An 18,961-nucleotide genomic window follows, 5' to 3' on the forward strand; every position below is an offset into this window, starting at 1 on the left:
CCAACATTTACATCAGCCTCAACTGCACTTTATATTTAGTGCTAATTAGCAGATGTTCGCGTGCTGACACTTTAAAGGTCCCATATTATGCTCATTTCAGTCTTCAAAAGATTTATCTTATACCGGCCCTTCATGCAGCCCCTCAAGCCGACAGGCAACCTGAACAACCTCCAAAAAGAGAAGTCCTGAGCAGAGCACTCGAATAACAGACTGAGCGGGTGGATGAGCGTCCCTGTGCTCGGTAGGTGTGGCTGAGTGCTGTGACATCACAACGTTAGCGTTTTGATACTTTCACAGTATTTATATACAACACCCAGACCTGCTTTATAATCACAAATAACATGGAAATCTCACTTTCTGCAATATGGGACCTTTAAAATAAGATGGTGAACATTATACCTGCTAAACATCAGCATGTCAGCATTGTTATTGTTAGCATGTTAGCATGCTGATGTTAGCATTAATCTCAAAGCACCACTGTGCCTACAAACAGCCTCATAAGACTCTCAGCTCTTTTCTGGGGAACTGCGTAACTTACTTGAGTTTAGAAATTCTGACACTGTTATCCAATGAACTGCCTACAGTAGGTCGTAAGTCCTTTCTGGTTTCCTTTTCTTCTTCAAAAGGCCTTAAAAGTCTTTTGAACTATGTTGGAGAAAAACTCAATTTTGACCAAAAACAAAACTTTCAGACAAGGTGGCAGATCTGCATGTGCGTCATGCCTGTGTCTATGTTCACATGTGTGTATATTTAAGCAGGTACAGGTACGTGTGCAGACCACCATCACTTCCCTGCGTTGTGGTGCACTGGAGATAAAGCAGGACTTTTCCAAAGCCTCTCCTCTCCAGTAAATCACTACACAAAGCTCATCGTCACCAGCGAAAGGTCAGCCACTTCAGTTGATGTTTGTGTGTATGTTTACAGGGTGGCTGAAAAGAAAATGTGGTCGGCCCATCGGGCTGAAGGAGGGATGTCACACACACACACACACACACAAAGGGGGATGAGTGTGTGTGCAGCACCTGTCCTCTGAGATAAAGGACTCCAACAGCAGCATCCATCCACTCAGACAGAGCAGCAGGGAAAGGGAACATGACAGGCGAGTGTTCACACAAGGAAATGAGGTAAAGGCTCTGTGTGTGTGTGTGTGTGTGTGTGTGTGTGTCAACATGCTGAGGGGGGAAGGTATACATGTGTGCCACCAAGTGTCTTTGTGATGGCCAAATCGTCACAAATTGAATTTTGTCTCAGTTTGCAGAATCTAGATATGGATATTTCCATCATTGCTTTGTTGTGTCCAAACAGAACAAAGTCAAACTCAAACCTCCTTCGTCATGTATTACTATTACACATATGTGTTACATTCATGTTATGTAAACTTTGTAAGCTATTTGGCAGTCTTATTCACAAATGATTTCCAGTTGCAGGGGAAGTCGACACTTCCTGTTAGGCTTTTAATGTGAAAAATCTCAAGGAAGTGTATTTCTGTTAAAAGCAGCCTGACATGACCCGGCCTTTATTAGCAACCAGACTTTATTTGTCTGTGTTGTACAGATGTTTGGGCGCCCAGATCAGAATCAGAAATACTTTATTGATCCCCGGTGGGGAGAATTATACAGTACCGGTGCTCCCATTCAAGAGCAGAAAGCAGCATACATTTAGAAATAAGAGTATGTACAAAAACAAGATATAAAAAAATAATAGATAATAATGTGTGTGTGTGTGACTCACGCGATCGTGTCAATCATGTCCAGTCCCATCTCCACACAGCAGTGGGCATGGTCTGCCTTGGGTTGGGTCAGTCCAGACACACAGTAATAACAGTCCCCCAGGATCTTTATCCGCCTGCAGTGATTCTCCTGCAGACACAAACAAAGAGACGGACTGGTGATTATCTGAAACAACCTACTGTCGTCCACCAGAGGGACAATGTACTGGACAAAGTAATACCAGAGAAAGTTCTAGTTCACTCTAGACACGACTCCCATTTGTATCTAGGTCCGCCATCTTTGCCTAAAATATTGCAGAGGACAATAAATTTTTTGAATGTCATAGAATGGAGGTAAAGGGCCAATAATTAGGTTTCTGATCAATTCATAGGTATATAACATATTGCTATTCATTCCACCACTTTGGCACAGACTGAAGATTGCCTTGAAATGTGGCTCAGGATGGACCTTCAAAACGAATGACATTCCCATCAGCCTCAGCTGTACTTTGTGTTTAGTGCTAATTAGCAAGTGTTAGCATGCTAACACTCTGTGAGCATGTTAGCATTATGACAGTAGCGTTTAACTAAAAACCCCACTGTGCATCACAGCTGCTAGCATGACTGTAGAGTCTTGTTTTTAACAGCAGACCTAATCGTTCATCATAGATAGCAGGATGCAATTCTCTGGAAGTGGATAACAGATTTTATAAAGTGCCTCACCACAAGTTATGATGACAGGATCATTGCTATTTTTAATCATATTCTTCTGCTGAAGCTAAACTTGATGACTCCACATAGTTTCTCTTGGGAAAGAAGCAAACAAAACACTGTGGAAACTAAATCATGATGCACACATGTAGACCACTTCTACATTTAACACACTTTACATTAAGAAACTTTCTCTCCTGTTACATGAGGTCTGACTGTACAGAAACCGCATGCAGCTGCATCTCTGCTCATGTAAGTCAGAAGTGTGTACTTGTGCAACCATGTGTGTGTGTGTTTGTAGTTGAGGCCAACTCTAATTGCTCCGACATGCTCTTGAAGTAGAATCCTGCCCACACATTCCCAGACAGATCAGCTATTTGTCACAGTGCAGATTGTGCACAAACTCTGCAACGATGACACACACACAAACACCAACACACACACACACACACACACACAAATGTACCTGCAGAAAAGCACAAACAGCAGCATGGTTGCATGCAAATATACTGTACAGGTACTCTGGTTCAGTCGCACATGCAGCCTTTCCGTTTGGCACTGTATCACTCACAGTCATCAGAAAATCCTAATGGTAGACCCTACAAAGCTTAGCCTGCAGCCAGCCTCTGAGTGACAACACACACACACACACACACTGATTCATGACAACTGCAGGGTGAGAGAGGGAGATGAGAAGAGAGGAGACGGGGTGCTCTGGTTTTCTGCTCACGGGAGCAGAAAGATTCTGGCGTGGGAGGATATGAGAATTCAGAACGTGGATGATTATCCCAGCATTAGGAACAGAGTGTGTGTGTGTGTGTGTGTGTGTGTGTGTGTGTGTGTGTGTGAACAGAAATGAGAAATGAGAGAAATTATCAGCTGACAGCCAGCCATGTCACAAGAGAAAGGTATCTGTGTGCACTTTTGGAGACAAATTTGGGATTTTAAACCAGCTGATCGGGGACGGTTTGTCTAATTAGGAAAATCAGTGTCTCCGTTGTGGTCAGGTGAAGGTCAGGGTTAAGTTAGGTTATTCCTTCTGGGAGTAAATGTGTTGTGTAGCATACAGCAGTCAGACAGGCTCAGCAGCTGTGACAGAGCCGGTTTGAAAGTGAATTTCTTCCTCGCTAACACGACAGGGTATAAATCTCAATTAGGATGCAGCTGCAGCTACACACACACACACACACACACACACACACACACACACAATATATCCTCAACGCAAGATTTCCATATAATGGCTTTCTGAGTGCTGGAGCACTGATAGCAAGCCACATATCACCTTGTATCTTGCTCTTTCCCTCCCTCTGTCTCTCTCCCCGCGTTAAGCCATGACTGATTGCTGAGATGCAGAATGAACTCAAGAGGGATAATCCTGCTGATCATGTGACTTTTGTGCTTTTGTGTGTGCACGTGTGTGTATGTGTGTGTGTGTGTGTGTGTAGAAAGCAACTGTCTGAAAAGACCTCTTGGCCTGGGAGAAGAAGAGGTCAGGCAAAGGGCACACTGAGTGTGAATGTGATGTAACTGACATTATGGGCACTATTGACTTGTGCGACTCGCTTACCTTGTGCACCAATACCCAAAATTTGACATGTTTAAAATGTAACCTTGTGTATTTAATGTTTTATAGTTGCCCTACATTTGGAATTTATCCATAAAATTGTAAACAATTTTAGCTAAAGTACTTTTTTTTGTTGATTTTAAAGATGCAGCTTTAGCTAATGGGGGGGCAGATTAACTCATTGCCTGTTAACACATCCAGTATCTTTATGTTTGGTCATTTTCAGCTGCATTAATCTGTATTTGGCCACATGGGGACAGAAAAACACGAAAACAAACTGACAGATACGATTGCCAACTTTCATACCCAGCAGACCACAACACTGGAATTATGTCCACCTGATGAATATTCACTCTCTGTTAGCTCTGGTTTGGTAGAGCTGTAGAGCTGCAGTGTTAATCATTCCTCTTCCTATTTCTGCAGCAAGTGAGTTATTTAACTGTGTGTGTGTGTGTGTGTGTGTGTGTGTGTGTGTGTGTGTGTGTGTGTGTGTGCAATAGCGCTCACACACACACAGAGAAACACTCCATCAGCGCTTATCTCCCCTCTGTCTAAAAATCGGTTCACTCATCTCTCCCTCTCTCACCCTTCCACTTCCTTCTCCCTCTTGACCTTCATCTCCTCCTCCTCCTCCTCCTCCTCCTCCTCCACGTCAGTCAGCCTCTCCAGCTTTACTTTAACTATTGGATCAATATATGGTTTGACATAATAAATGAGCTCCAAGACTAAATAATACATTTTGTTTTGTTGGAGGCTTTTTGTGTTGCAGAGGAACAACAGGCAGAAACAGAAGCTGTGACTGTTTGGAGACTGACTGACTGCAGACTGACTGACTACTGACTGACTGCAGACTGACTACTGACTGACTGCAGACTGACTGACTGACTGCAGACGACGGCGGCTCAATGACTTCATTTTAAATTGATCTACTTTTATTTGTATTTATTTGACAAGTTTTGTCTTATTCGCTCACTACACGTCCCGCTCATGATTATTTAAAGTCGAGATGAAATGAACATGAACTTTTTAACCCTTTCAGATCACGTCCCCCGTCATATTGTGCACGTATTCAACAATATATGCCAAAAAAAGTATTCCTGTAAAACAAAATATGACGTGTGCCCACATAAGCTTGAACCCACCAACTACAATCAATGATATCATGACATCCACCCATTGATCAAACTTGTAGCTAAGGTTCTTTGGTTAGCTAGCTAGCAACACTACATTGAACTCGACATTGTGGAAGAAAATGTAAGCGTTTTGAATGAAAGTCTGAGAATATCTCAGAATATAGTGTGTCCATCATACTGTGCCTGTTGACATGAAGGACTAACTAAACATCTGTGTTATGAAATGAGTAGAGCTTTTGATGCACACTGATCACACTGTGCAGATCATTTATTCACTTCATCATCTTCATTATGAAGCACATGAATTGAAGAGTAGCAGTGGGGGGATTGCGGGGGGGGGGGGGGGGGGGGGGGGTCACTTACTGTAGCCAGCTCATCAAACTTCCCAAAGAGTTCGTTGAGCAGTTTGACCAGTTCCTGAGCAGTGCACTGAGAAGCCAAGCTGGTGAAACCCACGATGTCTGCAAACAGGATGCTGCCAGAGGAGAGAGAGACAGAAAGACAAATTATAATCTGACGTCATGACAGCTGGACTCTGCAGTCCCTAATACACAACAAAAACCAGAGAACCAGAGGGGGTATGTTAACAAACTGCACAAACAAAGTATTTTTCTCCCCTTTCTGACACAAAATACCCGCAGATCACACCGGAGCAGAGAAATTGGCTAATGGCGATCAAACGTGAAGCAGGCAGTGAGTACCATAATCCAATCCCTGATAAGTGAAAGCGTCTTTTAGGCCAAACACTAAATCAATTACAGAGCGAAATTGCCTGCTGCTGGCTAGCTGCTGTGGTGGGGATGAGGAAGGTGTTGAAAGCTACTTAGCCCCTCATTCATTTGCTCAGAGGCAGGCCAGATGGCAACAAAACAAGGTGTTATGGATCTTATTGACTCTCAGTCCAAAAAAGATCCCAGTGGAGTAAAGGCATCAGAGCTGTGTGTAGAGCTGGGCGTCATTTAAAATGTCGTATACTAGTGCTGATATGAGACCAAAACAGCATTTGGTTTTGATCAGAAAACTGTTCATTTAGCCAAAACAACACATTGTGCCGTTACAAACAGCTGCTACAAAACTGATTAATTTGATTTTGACATAAAATAAATCCATTTTAACTCAATGTTCACCTACAGAACTATTATGTATTTCTCGCAATCTTCCTCAGCGGATGCAGATACCTCAGTTGACCTGTCTGAGCTATTTCCAACTGAGCAAACGGTCTAAGTAAGACAGTGGACTTTGAGTCAATTTTCAAGATCAAGAATTAACTTTCATGCTCATTTGGCTGTTTTTTTTTGGTTGTTTTTAGCCACATTAGCAGCGTGGCTCTAGGGATGGCAGGTTGGTCCAAACTGAAATATCTCAAAAACTATTGGATGAAATTTTGTACAGACATTCATAGTCCCAGATGATGAATCCTACTGACTTTTCCTCTAGCACCACCACGAAGTTCATTATCCCATCCAAGGTCAAGAATGAACTTTCATGCTCAGTTCATATCATTGTTTTAAAGGTTGGTTAGCTTGAGGCACAAAAACAACTTGTTTAAGGTTCTTTATGTTAACCCATCCACCCCAACCTCCTCTATGTGAGAGAACAAAATGCACCCTACTTTTGCCTTTATAGTACAGTTCCTGACAGACAGCAGTCATAATTCACATGGGCTGCTAGAAGTCTTTGTCGGTTAAGTGCATACATTTCTGATTTCAGGTATCTGAACAAACGACCAATGTTCTTTCTTGTGATAACAGTCTGCGTAACCGTTGTCAATCAGGAACTCTCTAATGAGAAAAGAAGTAAACAAAATGTATCTGACCAGACTTTCAATGCCAGCTTTCAGTACTTGACAGTTTTAGATGCTAGGGAAACATTTTATTCGGTACCCCAGCTCCAGCTGCATGAAGAGGGCCCTTCCTCTGCATCGTGACTTTAACTGAGTTGCTCTTTTTGGCAGCTCAGTATAGCCTAGTTGGTGAGGAGCCTGATGTATGTAAAGCCGGGATCACGACTGCTGCTCGACAGAAGAGCTCTGCTGTGGGATTCTTCTTTGAATGGCGCTGTTCTGCAGGTCGTGCTGATGTGCAGTGGGTGAGGAGGAGAAGGCCAGAGGAGGGCAGAGGGGGAGAGAGGAGGTGGGGGGAGAGGCAGTGCAGAGCAGAGCGGTGGCAGAGCTAAATAGGTATGCGATCAAACGTTCTCGGGGCCACATCAAAGGGGGGCCAGATCAGGGAGATGTCACGCCCCTGCTCTGCAAAATAAAGCTGATGTTTGGGGGGGGTTTACCGCCGTGTGTTTACATGTGCATGTGCGTGTTTGTAGCAGCTGCCTGGAGACGGGAGGGAGCTGGCCTGCTGGCTGCAGCAGCGTGATGTTAGGCTGACTGCCAGCGCGGCAGCCAGGCCGGCGAACGGGCGGCGACGCTCCCGAGCTGAGGCTCCGAGTGTGGGAGCCGAGCAGAGAGACAGACGCACAGACAGAGAGAGGGGACAAAAAGAGGCAGACAGAGAGTGGAGAGGATTGTCTCTTGACAGGAGTGCTGTTGACATGCTACCTAGCCCTCCACTCCCACACTCAGCAGCACTGACACAGCTCTCTGCTTCTCTTTACTGCCTCGTTGGAATCTAATCAGCTGAGAGTCAGACCAGGTTCTCACGCTCCGTTATATTTTCTTTCTTTCTTATTTTCAGAGCTGGCAGCTGAAAAGGCTGATCAAATGTACAGGGCTGCAAAAATGATCACTTACATTATTGCTTAACATATAATGTTTTTTTCAACGAATTAACTAATGAATTAGTTGTTTATTCTGCAAAATATTTTCAAACAATCACAAGTTTTCAGAACCAAAGAGAGTGTCCTCAAATTGTCCTCATGTCTTTGTGTAATCAAAAAAGAGATTCAACTTACAAAACCGGATCCTGTGAATGTGCCGTTTTGTCTTAATAAATAACTTAATTAATTAATTGATTAATAAATCAATTATCAAAATAGTGGATTAATAACTGATTGCTGATCAATCGACTAATCAATCCCTGCAACAGTTGTTTTCATCATCAACTGGTCATTTAGTTTATGATAAGTCAATATTTTGGGAAAAAAAAAATTGTCTTGTCACAAGTGACCCAATATGCAAAAATATAAAACACAGAAACGCAGCACGTGTTTGGCTTTGCACTTAATAAATCAAAACAATTAGCTTCGGTCAGAAATCGAATAATCCACTAATCAATTAATCCCCAGTGTGTAATTTAAGATCAATGTCTAATGAGCATTGTGTGTAATTATACACAGCATCACCTTTCACATCCCTCTGCTGTTATTGATGCTACTTTTAGAGGAGGCCGATCCTCGAGTTCCCCCCAATCTACTGTGAGTACGTAGAGTCTGTTTTGAACATAACATCATCTTTTAAGATGTTATGGTGAACTTATCAGCAAACAGTTGCTTATTTACACATCCAGCAGTTACAGAGCAACATCATCATTCATTTGGAGTCGTGTTTGTGTCACCTGATGAATGAAGTATTCTCTCTCTGTTAGCTCAGCTTTTGGTCTCCACCACCTCCTGAGGGAAATATGTGGATCTTTAGCTGCTAAATGCTCCACTATGTTCACCGGCTGGTCGCTAACAGTCTGCAGCAGGTAGTGTACACCGGCTTTTTAAAGCTTTTTTGATGACAACAGCTGGCTGCTGCGGCTGAGAACGACACTATGAGAGCCGTGAGAGTGAACCGGACAGATCAACGCTGAGCTGAAACTAAAAAGCTGCAGATTCAGGTGATAATTCTCCGTAGATTCATCACTACCAGAGACACCTTTCACATTGTTTTTTCATACATTGTTATTTAAGTGCTGTTAAACCACAAAGCTGCTTCTTCTGTAATGAAATTGCCTGTTTCATTAGAGCATTTTGGTCAAACTTGCAAACATTTGGTGGTAAAATGTCGCCTGTGTGCTTCATAGATACAGAAGTCATATCAATTTGTCACCTGAGAATACCTGAGCATTAAAGTTCATTCTCAAGCTAGAAAACAGCTAATGAGTCAAAGAAAACACCTGCTTTTGGCTGACAGAGCCTCTAATAAAACATCACTCTCAAGGGTTTAATATTTGATCAATAATATTACAGTCACTGCTTTGTTTAATACAATTCTCACGCAGATGTCTCCAGAACAACAACACCACAAATAGACGAGGCAGAGGAGACGACCGCTTTCTAATCTACTGCTGGCGGCAGTAGTGCTTTCTAACCTTTACGTAGTTGGATTGCGTCTGCATTAATGGCGATTCTTAATTGCTCTCCTTCTATTCTTGACCTTGACGTCACAGCGGGTGACACCTGGATCAAAACACTCCAGCCCCTCTGCACACCTCTGCGGTCCACAGTTGTCATGACACCCCCATACCTGACATTGTCATGACGTTGGATGTAGATCTTGTGAAAGATCCGCTCAGGCGGCTTCAGGAAGTCCTCCTTCATCTCCATGGCAACGTTCCTGGGCAGTAGGCTCATTAGGAGGCGCTCCTGAGGAGGGAGGGGTTAAAACAGAAGAGGAGTTAGAACTTTAAACTAGGAGGACATGGACATCAATGTACACACTGTATGTTTGTATTCATGCAGGTCGAGGAAAACACATTTCTCGTGTAAACATCCAGACAGTCCAGCTGTTAGTGCTCATCATTTCTCCTGGCAACAAGAAAATGACTCACCATTTTCCGATTCACAGAACATTTTTGGAATCGATTCATTGTTTAAGCTGTTTCTTAAGAAAAATTGCTAAACATTCATTGTTAACACTGTAACCTGAGTTATAGCTAAAACGATTAGTCAATTAATCAATTAATTAATCACCAGAAAATTCATCTATTTTGAGACTCGATTGTGTCATTTTAAAAGCTCAAATGCAAAATATTACCTGGTTCCCGCTGTTCTATTGTGAGGATTTTTTCTTTGTCTTATGGGATCAGAAACTTTGTGTTTTTGATTGTCGGTCGGACAAAACAAACAACTGAGCTAGCTAGCTAGCTAGCTATTAGGATATTTAGGAAGTCTTGATGGGTGTTTTATTCACATTTTTCTGACATTTCATAAACCAAATGATTTACCAAGAAAATAAAAATGTAATCGTTTGTTGCAGCCTTCAACTGAATGTCTTTTCCGACTGTTGGACAATAAAGAAAACAAGACATTTGATAGAACGGTATCAATGTGATGAGAGTTTACACTATTATGTGACATTTTATAGAAATATTGAATTTAGGAGATGTTGGACCACATGGAGATAGGGATGCAGCTGATGATAATGTATCTATCAATTCTTTTTTTTTGGATTAAGCATTTGATGTCAATAAGAAACAGTGAAAAAATCCAGAAGTGATATCTTCAGGTTTCTTGTTTTGTCCAACCTACAGTCCAAAACCCAAAGATCCCATCATCAGACAAGAACGTCGATACTGGACGATTCTGCAAAAACGTTCTGTTCTTCGTTTTTTCTACGTCCAGTGCCAGTGTTTTTAAAATTCTAGCTTTGTACAATAACCGAGAACTCGTGTAGTTGCAGCTGTACTTTCTGCCTCACTATATAAAATATACACTACTTACTGCATTGGATGTAAATGGCGAGGGATACCTGACTGATTCGAACTGGCGAATGTATAACTTAAAGGATTAATAGATTATTGTTGTCAATAATCAACTGATCTTTTCAGCACTTGTCTAAAGTAGTGTCTGCACGGATCAGCATATTTGTTTTTGTGTGTGTGAATCGTCTCAGTTGCAGCAGCATGAAATACAACTCTAGCAGGATGTCAAATGGTTGTGAATGCACAATGAATCATCAGGCAGCGCTGCTGAATAGCTGTTGAGAGGCAGCGTTATGAAAGCAGCCGGGGCTCTCCTGTGTCTCCCTGCAACACCGTTTCACATTATACATCCATTCACACAACTGCTCCTCACCTGTGAATAAAACACTACACTGGAGAGCAGCTTTTAGAAACAGCCATCACACTTACTGACGGAGGCTGCGTGTGAAAGTGTGTGTCAGGGTGTGTTTGTCCATATGTGCTTCAGCTTTTGCACTAATGCACGTGTGTCAGATGTAAAAAAATCACGCTAACCAAAGTGTGAAGATGCAGCCGTTTTGATATGATAATTCATATATCTGCTTTATTAATCTCTTCCACTTCTCTTCCCTGAACGTGTTATAATTGCACATCAATGGTTCCCATTTCTCTGATCCGTCCCAGGTTTAATTCACTGTGTGCTCTGTTTGACGATGGCTCTCCTCATGGTGATTTATTAATGACCTGCTGGTTCACTTTCTCCCACATTAACATGAAGATTCCCTGTCCCCCAGATTAACAAGAAGAGGAAATTCCCACTAAAACATAACAATTTGAAACTGAAGGAATCCAACTTGTGAGCGCAAAGTGGAAAATGAATGCCTTGTCGGGAGGAAGAACGAGTGGGCTTTCTCTTGGCAACAACAACACAGACAATTTAACACATAACACTTGCTTACAAATTCAAACCTAAATAGAAAAGCACAAGATGGCTTTTCTAAAAGACAACAGGGGGGGTGAAAAAATATCCAGATATGAAATACTGGTTTACTTTAATGTTACAGTCAGATGAACATATGTCATCTGATGACAACAGAGGAGAAAATATCTTCATTCAAGATTCACTTACTAAGTTTTTCTGTGGCTTTTGGCCGTATCTTACAGTCTGTAGCAGCAGATGGAGATGGCTCAGTTGTCATGGAAATGTCTTGAACTTCAATTGTGCGATAACAGTATATGACTATAAAATGACTATGAGATCACCACGAAGTCACGTGATGACAACTGAGCCAAACAAAGACTGGGAGATGTGGTTGAAAGCTGTGGGAAAAGCTCGTAACTGGACCTTGAGTTCACTTCCACAAGACCTCTAAGGGAAGAGCACGGGCAGGATGCTTGGGCGTGACCTTTGACCTTCCTATAATCCTTGACCAAGTAGTTTCAGTCGCAGAAACTTAACCAATCCTTAACCACGGAGTATGCGGGTCAGATAATCGCTTTTGTTTTCCTTTTATGCATAACACGCAATCTTCATCAGCCGACGGAGTTTGCTCAGTTGTCGTGGATCTGTTGAAGTACGAGCTCAATAGCTGCTGAAAGCTCTGGAAAAAGGCTATTAAATGGACCTGGAGATGGGTCAAACTACTATTTCCAAGTTCCAGAATGAACTTTGACGATTCGAATTGTAAGTCCTGAAAGTGGAAGAAACCATAACAGCTGCTGAGCTCACATGTCAACACATCCGTCTCCATGACGACTGTGTGATGGGCTTTAAAGGTTCAGAAAGAGATAGTAAGCAGACCTCGTGTTGGGATTGTTTCATTGCGTTCGTTATTAGACGTTCTGAGTGACGACACGTTCGCAACAGGGACTGTATCTTACTGTGTTTTTGCCTTGAATAGTGTTCCTGAACGCGTCACAAGAGTCAAGAGGACACCACGCTTTGCCTCTGGGTTCTGAGATTGCTATTGAACTGAGAAGTCAATTTATCGCCCAGACGTACGGCGCATAGCCTACACATGTTCAGGTATCAATAAAACATATGGATCCAGCTCAAAGCAGAAACCAAAGCAAACACCCGGGTGATAACCAGAGGCCGGTTTCACGGGTGGAATTCAAATCCGAGACGTTTGTTCGTGGGCACGTGAGCAGCAGCCTGGTTGCAGGCTGTTGGCTGGGTGTTGATAGATCCCAATCAGGGGTCTGTGTGTGTGTTTCACTCACCCAGATAAACTGTGACCTTTACTGGAGTAGGGAGGCCATGAAAGCAATCTGCTTGTGTAATTACCTGTCAGAAGGGAGCCTGTTACTGCTGGGGAAAACACAGCATATCATCATCTAATCTACAAAGCGCAGGTGCTAAGTGTGCGTGTGCGCTCACAAATGTTGTGTATAACGAAGGTGAGACGTGGATAGAGGCACATTACATACATGGGATAATTAATTCTCTATTGAACAGCTGTGTAGGTAGGTTTCATATGGCACATGGCAGGTGAGGAGGGTGCGGCGCATAACAAAGTGTTTCTGTGTGTTAAAGTTTCCTGATTGCTCCTTTGTTAAATGTGGGTGTGTGCGCAGAGGGGGTGGAACGTGTGGCACTGGTGCATGTGCCACAGTAATTGTTCTTTCCTTAAATAGCTGCTGTCATAGTTACTGCGTGCCTGTGGGCAGGTTGTTAGAATACATTGGCACCTGAAACCTTTAAAAAAAAAAAAAACTTATCGAGAGACTGTTAAGATTTCACGAACACACGCACTCGTCTTCGTCGTCTTGCTGTTTTCTATCCATCCGTGCATTTTGGTGTGTTTGTGTGCGCAAATTCACGCCTCACCTGTTTCTCATTCTCGTCCTCCAGCCTCAGCCTCTCCTCGATGCAGTTGCGGGCTTGCAGGAAGACTTTCCTCTGGGTGCGCTCGGTGAGAATCCTCACAAACACCCCCGACAAGTTGACGCTAGTGAACAGCACCGCGTTGGCCACCAGCTGCACACAGACAAGAACGGACATGCCAAACAAAGCTGGCAGCGGCTACGTAGCCTGAACAGCACCGTGTGAGCATGTGAGCCCGAAGGAACACACGTGTCCATATGTGCGTGTTTGTGTGTGCGGTCATACGTCCCGGCTAGATTAGACTTCACAATCCTTGATTAATCCACAGGATGGAATGAATGGCAGACATCAAGGTCAGCACAGTGGTTTCAACATGAGGTGTGACTTAAACAATAAAAGCTATACAATGGAATGACTGACAAAGTGCATTATAGGTTAATGATCAGAGACTATTGATCCAAACACTTCATTTGGATGATGAACTCTGTAGCCACTCTGTGTCTTTGATTCCTAAAAGGTCAGAGGTGAAAGGTCAAAGAAACACTCTAATCTAGCCAGATGGATGATGTATTTTCTCTTCGTAGCAAAACACCACCTCATAAACAAAATAAGACTTTACTCCAGTTCGTACTGTAACTGCTAAACAGATAAAAAGAAGGAAACACTTCCAGCTGGAGTGTAGTGGGAAGGGCATTTTCTAGTAAATTACTGGGTAATTTTACCTCCTCAGGCCTCTAAAAATAAGATATACAAACAGGTTACCTTCTGGTTGACCTGGTTAATGAGGGGTTACAAGCCAAAAAGGCTGGGAGCCACTGACTTAATGCATAACTGCAAATGAAGTAAGTTTGTCAAACTCATATGAATCACAGGAACGTTTGTGTCTTTATAGAAGTGGATCCAAATATATATATATATTACATTTCTAATCTCCTTTTTTTTTTGCTGGTTGATTGCTGGATAATTTGAATTAAACCTAAAAAGGAACTAGGAACAGTCTTTGGTTGAACTGGGTCCATGTAGACATTTGTAGCTTCATTTTAGGTTGTGAGCCGCTGGTTTAACCAGAAACCAGAATTACCTCGGAAACCATTTTTAACAAGATGTTGATGTGGGGAAAAAACTTCTACCTACAATCTGGGGCACAAGGACGAGGTCAGCAATCAGCACTGAGTTGCGTCTGTGGCTCTGCGGGATCCTCGCGCCTGATTCAGCACCGGCAGCTGGACAGCTCCTCGTCTGCTTCATCACAGAGGTGCGCGCGAGTGAAACTTTCTGCTCGCTTCCACTTTTACAAGCTCAGCATCCTGCAGCTGCAGCCGACCACTGAGGCTTCATAGACCAGCTGGGAGGTTCCCAGTCCAACTAGTCTTCTACACTGGTGCAGCTGCTCAAGGGTACTTGGACTGTAGTTTTTGAGTGCAAGGGGCTCTCTACCCACTACCTATGTGATATGATGATGGTTTAAGTGAAAGCACCTGTGAAAGAACTGTCAGCTAAGCATACAGCAAGAGAGTGACTAAAGAGCTGACCGGGATGCAGGTGCAGCACTTACCGGTCTCCACAGCCTCTGTTTCCTTCCCGTGACCGACGTCGCTATGACAATGAAGTGGGATGCAGCCAGCATCACCCCGAACAGCACCGCCAGCAGCGTCCGCACCGGCAGCAGCACGTAAGCCACGAGGGTGACCAGCATGAGCTGCCACACGCCTTGCTCAGGGGCACCGGCGCTCACCAGCTCCGACGTGCCGAGCGCCAGCGGGAACGGGCAGCAGAGCAGCGCAAAGGTGAAGCTGAACAGCAGGGCCAGCTTCGCTATTTGCTGCAGCTGCGTTACCTGCAGGTATTTGACGTTGGTGACGATAAACAGCGACAGGAACACCACGCAGTGCACCGGGTAGGAGCCCTTGGACAAGGTGAGACGCGGGCTGGACAGCAGCTCCATCAGGGACAGCGACGACGCGGCCACGATGAGCACCGCCAGCGCTTTGAGGGTGGCGGTCTGCTCCAGCTTCAGGTTGTAGTTCTGGAAGAGAGCCTCCAGCTCCTGGCTGTTGAACTCGTCCTCGCAGGCGATGGCGCCCAGGGGTGCACCGGCCGGGCAGTGACCCTTCCTCCGCCGGGTCTTGACTCTTTCGAATGGCACCTCCTCCATGTTCCGGCCATTCATGAAGCGGGGGTGGCGCACGACCCCTCAACTTTTCGTTTCCTCTCCTCCGTTCGGGAATCGAACCGGCACCCTCTCCCAGTTCATGCGTCCTGGATGTCGGGCTCGGTGTCAGAGGGGAGAGGGTGGCAGTGGAGACAACAGAGCCCCGCGCGCGCCCTATCCACAGGTTGACGATTGTTGGTGTGTCGTCAGAAAAGTAGCCCGACCAATGCACGCCTCCCTCTCTCCCTCTCTCTCTCCCCCTCTCTCTCTCTCTCTGCCTCTCTCTCCCTCTCCCTCTCCCTCTCTCTCTCTCCCTCTCTCCCTCTCCCTCTCCCCCTCTCTCTCTCTCTCTCTCTCCCTCTCTCCCTCTCTCTCTCCCTCTCTCTCTCCCTCTCTCTCTCTCTCTGCCTCTCTCTCTCTCTCTCTCTCCCCCTCTCTCTCTCCCTCTCCCCCTCTCTCTACCCCCCCCCCCCCTTCTCTCTCGGACCACCTGCGGTGCCTCAGACAGGGTTACCGGTGATCCTGCTCTCTAACAGGACTCATCCAGGAAGGATCACGCTTGCGTGTGATGATAGTCAAAACACCTCACCACGAGGCTCAGCCAGCAGCCCTTGTGTCACACAAAAAAAACACATCTGACAACATTTCCTCCAGGTTGACTTCCCCTCTTTCTCTCTGAGACACAGACACACACAGTACATCTGATGTTCGTCTGTGTCCTTCTGCTTTAATTTGCTTGAGTGAAATGTCAGTGGTTGGTGAAGACAGCAACAAAACCGCGCTGGTGATTTCCCCTCAGTGTCTGCAGTCAGAGCTGATGTAGTTCCCAGCTAAAAATAGACCAGCTGCACCGGTGGATGGTCCAATATAGCAACAATTTGGTCTTTCCCGCGTCTCTTCCCCTCATATATTTTATTGCAGAGTCAAGTGTTCATTTCACACAGAGAATTAACAGAAAAGCCCGTTAGAGAGGGGGGGTAATAGTCGTGCAGGGGGACTAAAAATAGCGCACTCTTCCCGAATTAACAGTGAAAATGTAAAAACGATGACGTTCATCTTAAAATGTGATGCGCCATTGTTATGGTTGAGGGCATGTTTTCTGCATATTTGCACATTTTGTGCATGTTTTGCTGTAGGTTATTTAATGTGAGTTCAATTTGACTTTTTACTTCCAGTTGAAACTTAAACACCCACGAGAACAAATACTGATATATAAATAAAGGCAAATCAAAATGCAACCGAAGAGGGTCATTTAGTATGATTAGAATATGGGAGAATGTGGGCAAATGGTCTGCAAAATAGCAGCAGCTGCAGCAGCAAACATGCAGTCTACGGTGACCGACAGGGAGAAAAGAAAACGTTATATAAGATCAGAGATCTTCACGATACAAAATGGGAAGTGTTTACATGCATGTACATGTTACATGCAGTACTTATTTTGTCATTTAGGTTATTTAACGGGAGTTTTCACCTCAGGTTGAAATTGCAGAACAGACAGTAACAGAATAAAGGCCTACTTCAGTGAAAATAGAACTAATATTATCATAGAAGGACATAAAAACATGCAATATGGAAAAATAAACATCAGCAAAACAGCATAAATTATAGTAGCAGAAGCACAACATGGCAGATCTGTCAGCTGGTTTGGAATATGAAAAACAGTCCAGGATCCACATGATAATAAAATCCTGTTTCCTCAGCTGCGTTGATGCTTCATCCTCACAGCTTTACGTCTTAATTACATCTTAGGGAGCAAAAATAGCAGCCTTAAAATCTAAAAAAAAGCACATTCGTACCTTCAGAAGACAAATGCAGATGTTTCGGTGGCCTGATGACCGATGACCTTGTTCTTCTGAGATCTCTGAGGAAGTCAATGACCCGGCTCATCAATGAAGAAGTCAATGTGAAGCACTTTGGGCCCTCCTAACAAAAAGACTCTACATGCGCACAGTCAATTACTATGTGGTCAATATCCACTATCATCCGCCGTGTTTTAGATCAATAGGCTGCAGAGTCGAGATCACAACAGTGAGAAGAAAGACAATCTGACCCCCATCTGAGGGGAGACTAATAAGATTTTGTCTCGTGGTCCAACAGAGTGAAAAGAGCTCACACATTCTCCCTCCAAGTCCCCGCACTGTCTGACAGTGAGCCTGAAGATTTTAAGATTCAAATCTGTCTGAACACCTTTTCATGGACTTATATTGTTGAAAGATACAGTATGTCCCCGATAGAGTCCCCCTTCTGCTGCCCACTGTACCGAAAGACTAAGAGTTCACGTCAACGTCCATCAGCACTATTTGGAAACAAGCAGTTCATAAAAAATAATACGTGTTTATGTATGTGATTGTGAACAGATATAAGGATATTTTCAAGTTTTATTTTGTCAACAAGGACGAGTTATAGTTGTTGACATTAATGCTTAAAGAAGTTCTTATAGAGAGCTAAAATCATGACATCACTTCCTGTCTAGCCTCTGTTCCACTAGCTTCTGCGACTCCATGCAGTCTCTTATTCAACATTTCTTTCATCCATCGTCCTGGAGTCTACTGTCCATATTCCAAGACTCGTCCTCCACAGCAGCTCTCACTGGAAATTTAAACCATCGTGATTTCAACAAAGTTAAACGATTACCAGCTTTTTCCAGAGCTTTCAGCCGTCTTACATGGTCACCATCACTCGATCAAATGAATTGTTTTGTCAAACTACTATTTCCAAGGTCAAGAATGAACTTGTAGTGGGAAAATATGATTGTCTGCACATGCGGTGTGATGGATGTTCTGTTTAATGGTTTTTATAGCGGACTCTTGGGAGACTTGACGTCTGGGCTAAAAGACATCAAAATAAACGAAAAGACTTTCGGTGAAGCTGCTCTCTGCAGGTTCGGACCAAAATTCAGATCTGAGGACAGAATCATCAGCTGAGACTGAGATCACCTCTTTCAGTCTGGCTTTTACTTTCCTCATCACTTTTGCTAATTGTAAATCCAACTCACTGACTTTTTTAACTTCATAGGTGCATCTTGTGTTAAAATTGCCATTTAAGTTGTCCGCTTCCTCCCTCTAATTATTTTTCTCTTAACGTAAAAGATTCCCTTGTGTGTGTATAAGGTGCGATTCAACTAAACCTGTCCGAGGTGCGGCACTTAAACTGCTCTAAGTTGTTTTGGAACATAAAATGCAGCTTTATTTTCCATCTCATATCCCCACCGGCTCATTCAAAGTGTCTCATCTTTCCTGTTTAGCATCTTCCCTGTGAAGTGAAGTGAAGCGATACAGCAGCCAGGCAGCGCACACACACACGCA

At 43.8% G+C, this 18,961-nt stretch overlaps 1 protein-coding gene across 1 annotated transcript in view; it reads right to left on the reverse strand.

Moving 5' to 3' along the window:
- Positions 1-15,674, reverse strand: part of LOC139287803 (adenylate cyclase type 1-like) — a 36,910-nt gene extending 21,236 nt beyond the window's left edge. Inside the window, exons 1-5 of the mRNA XM_070908979.1 lie at positions 15,060-15,674; positions 13,508-13,657; positions 9,522-9,640; positions 5,483-5,594; positions 1,732-1,859 (exon numbers count right to left, since the gene is read on the reverse strand). Of these exons, the coding sequence (XP_070765080.1) occupies positions 1,732-1,859; positions 5,483-5,594; positions 9,522-9,640; positions 13,508-13,657; positions 15,060-15,674 (1,124 nt within the window). The remainder of the gene's footprint in view (positions 1-1,731; positions 1,860-5,482; positions 5,595-9,521; positions 9,641-13,507; positions 13,658-15,059) is intronic.
- Between the last annotated feature and the right edge of the window lie 3,287 nt (positions 15,675-18,961).

This window comes from Enoplosus armatus, chromosome 7, assembly GCF_043641665.1.
Source record: "Enoplosus armatus isolate fEnoArm2 chromosome 7, fEnoArm2.hap1, whole genome shotgun sequence".
NCBI lineage: Eukaryota > Metazoa > Chordata > Actinopteri > Centrarchiformes > Enoplosidae > Enoplosus > Enoplosus armatus.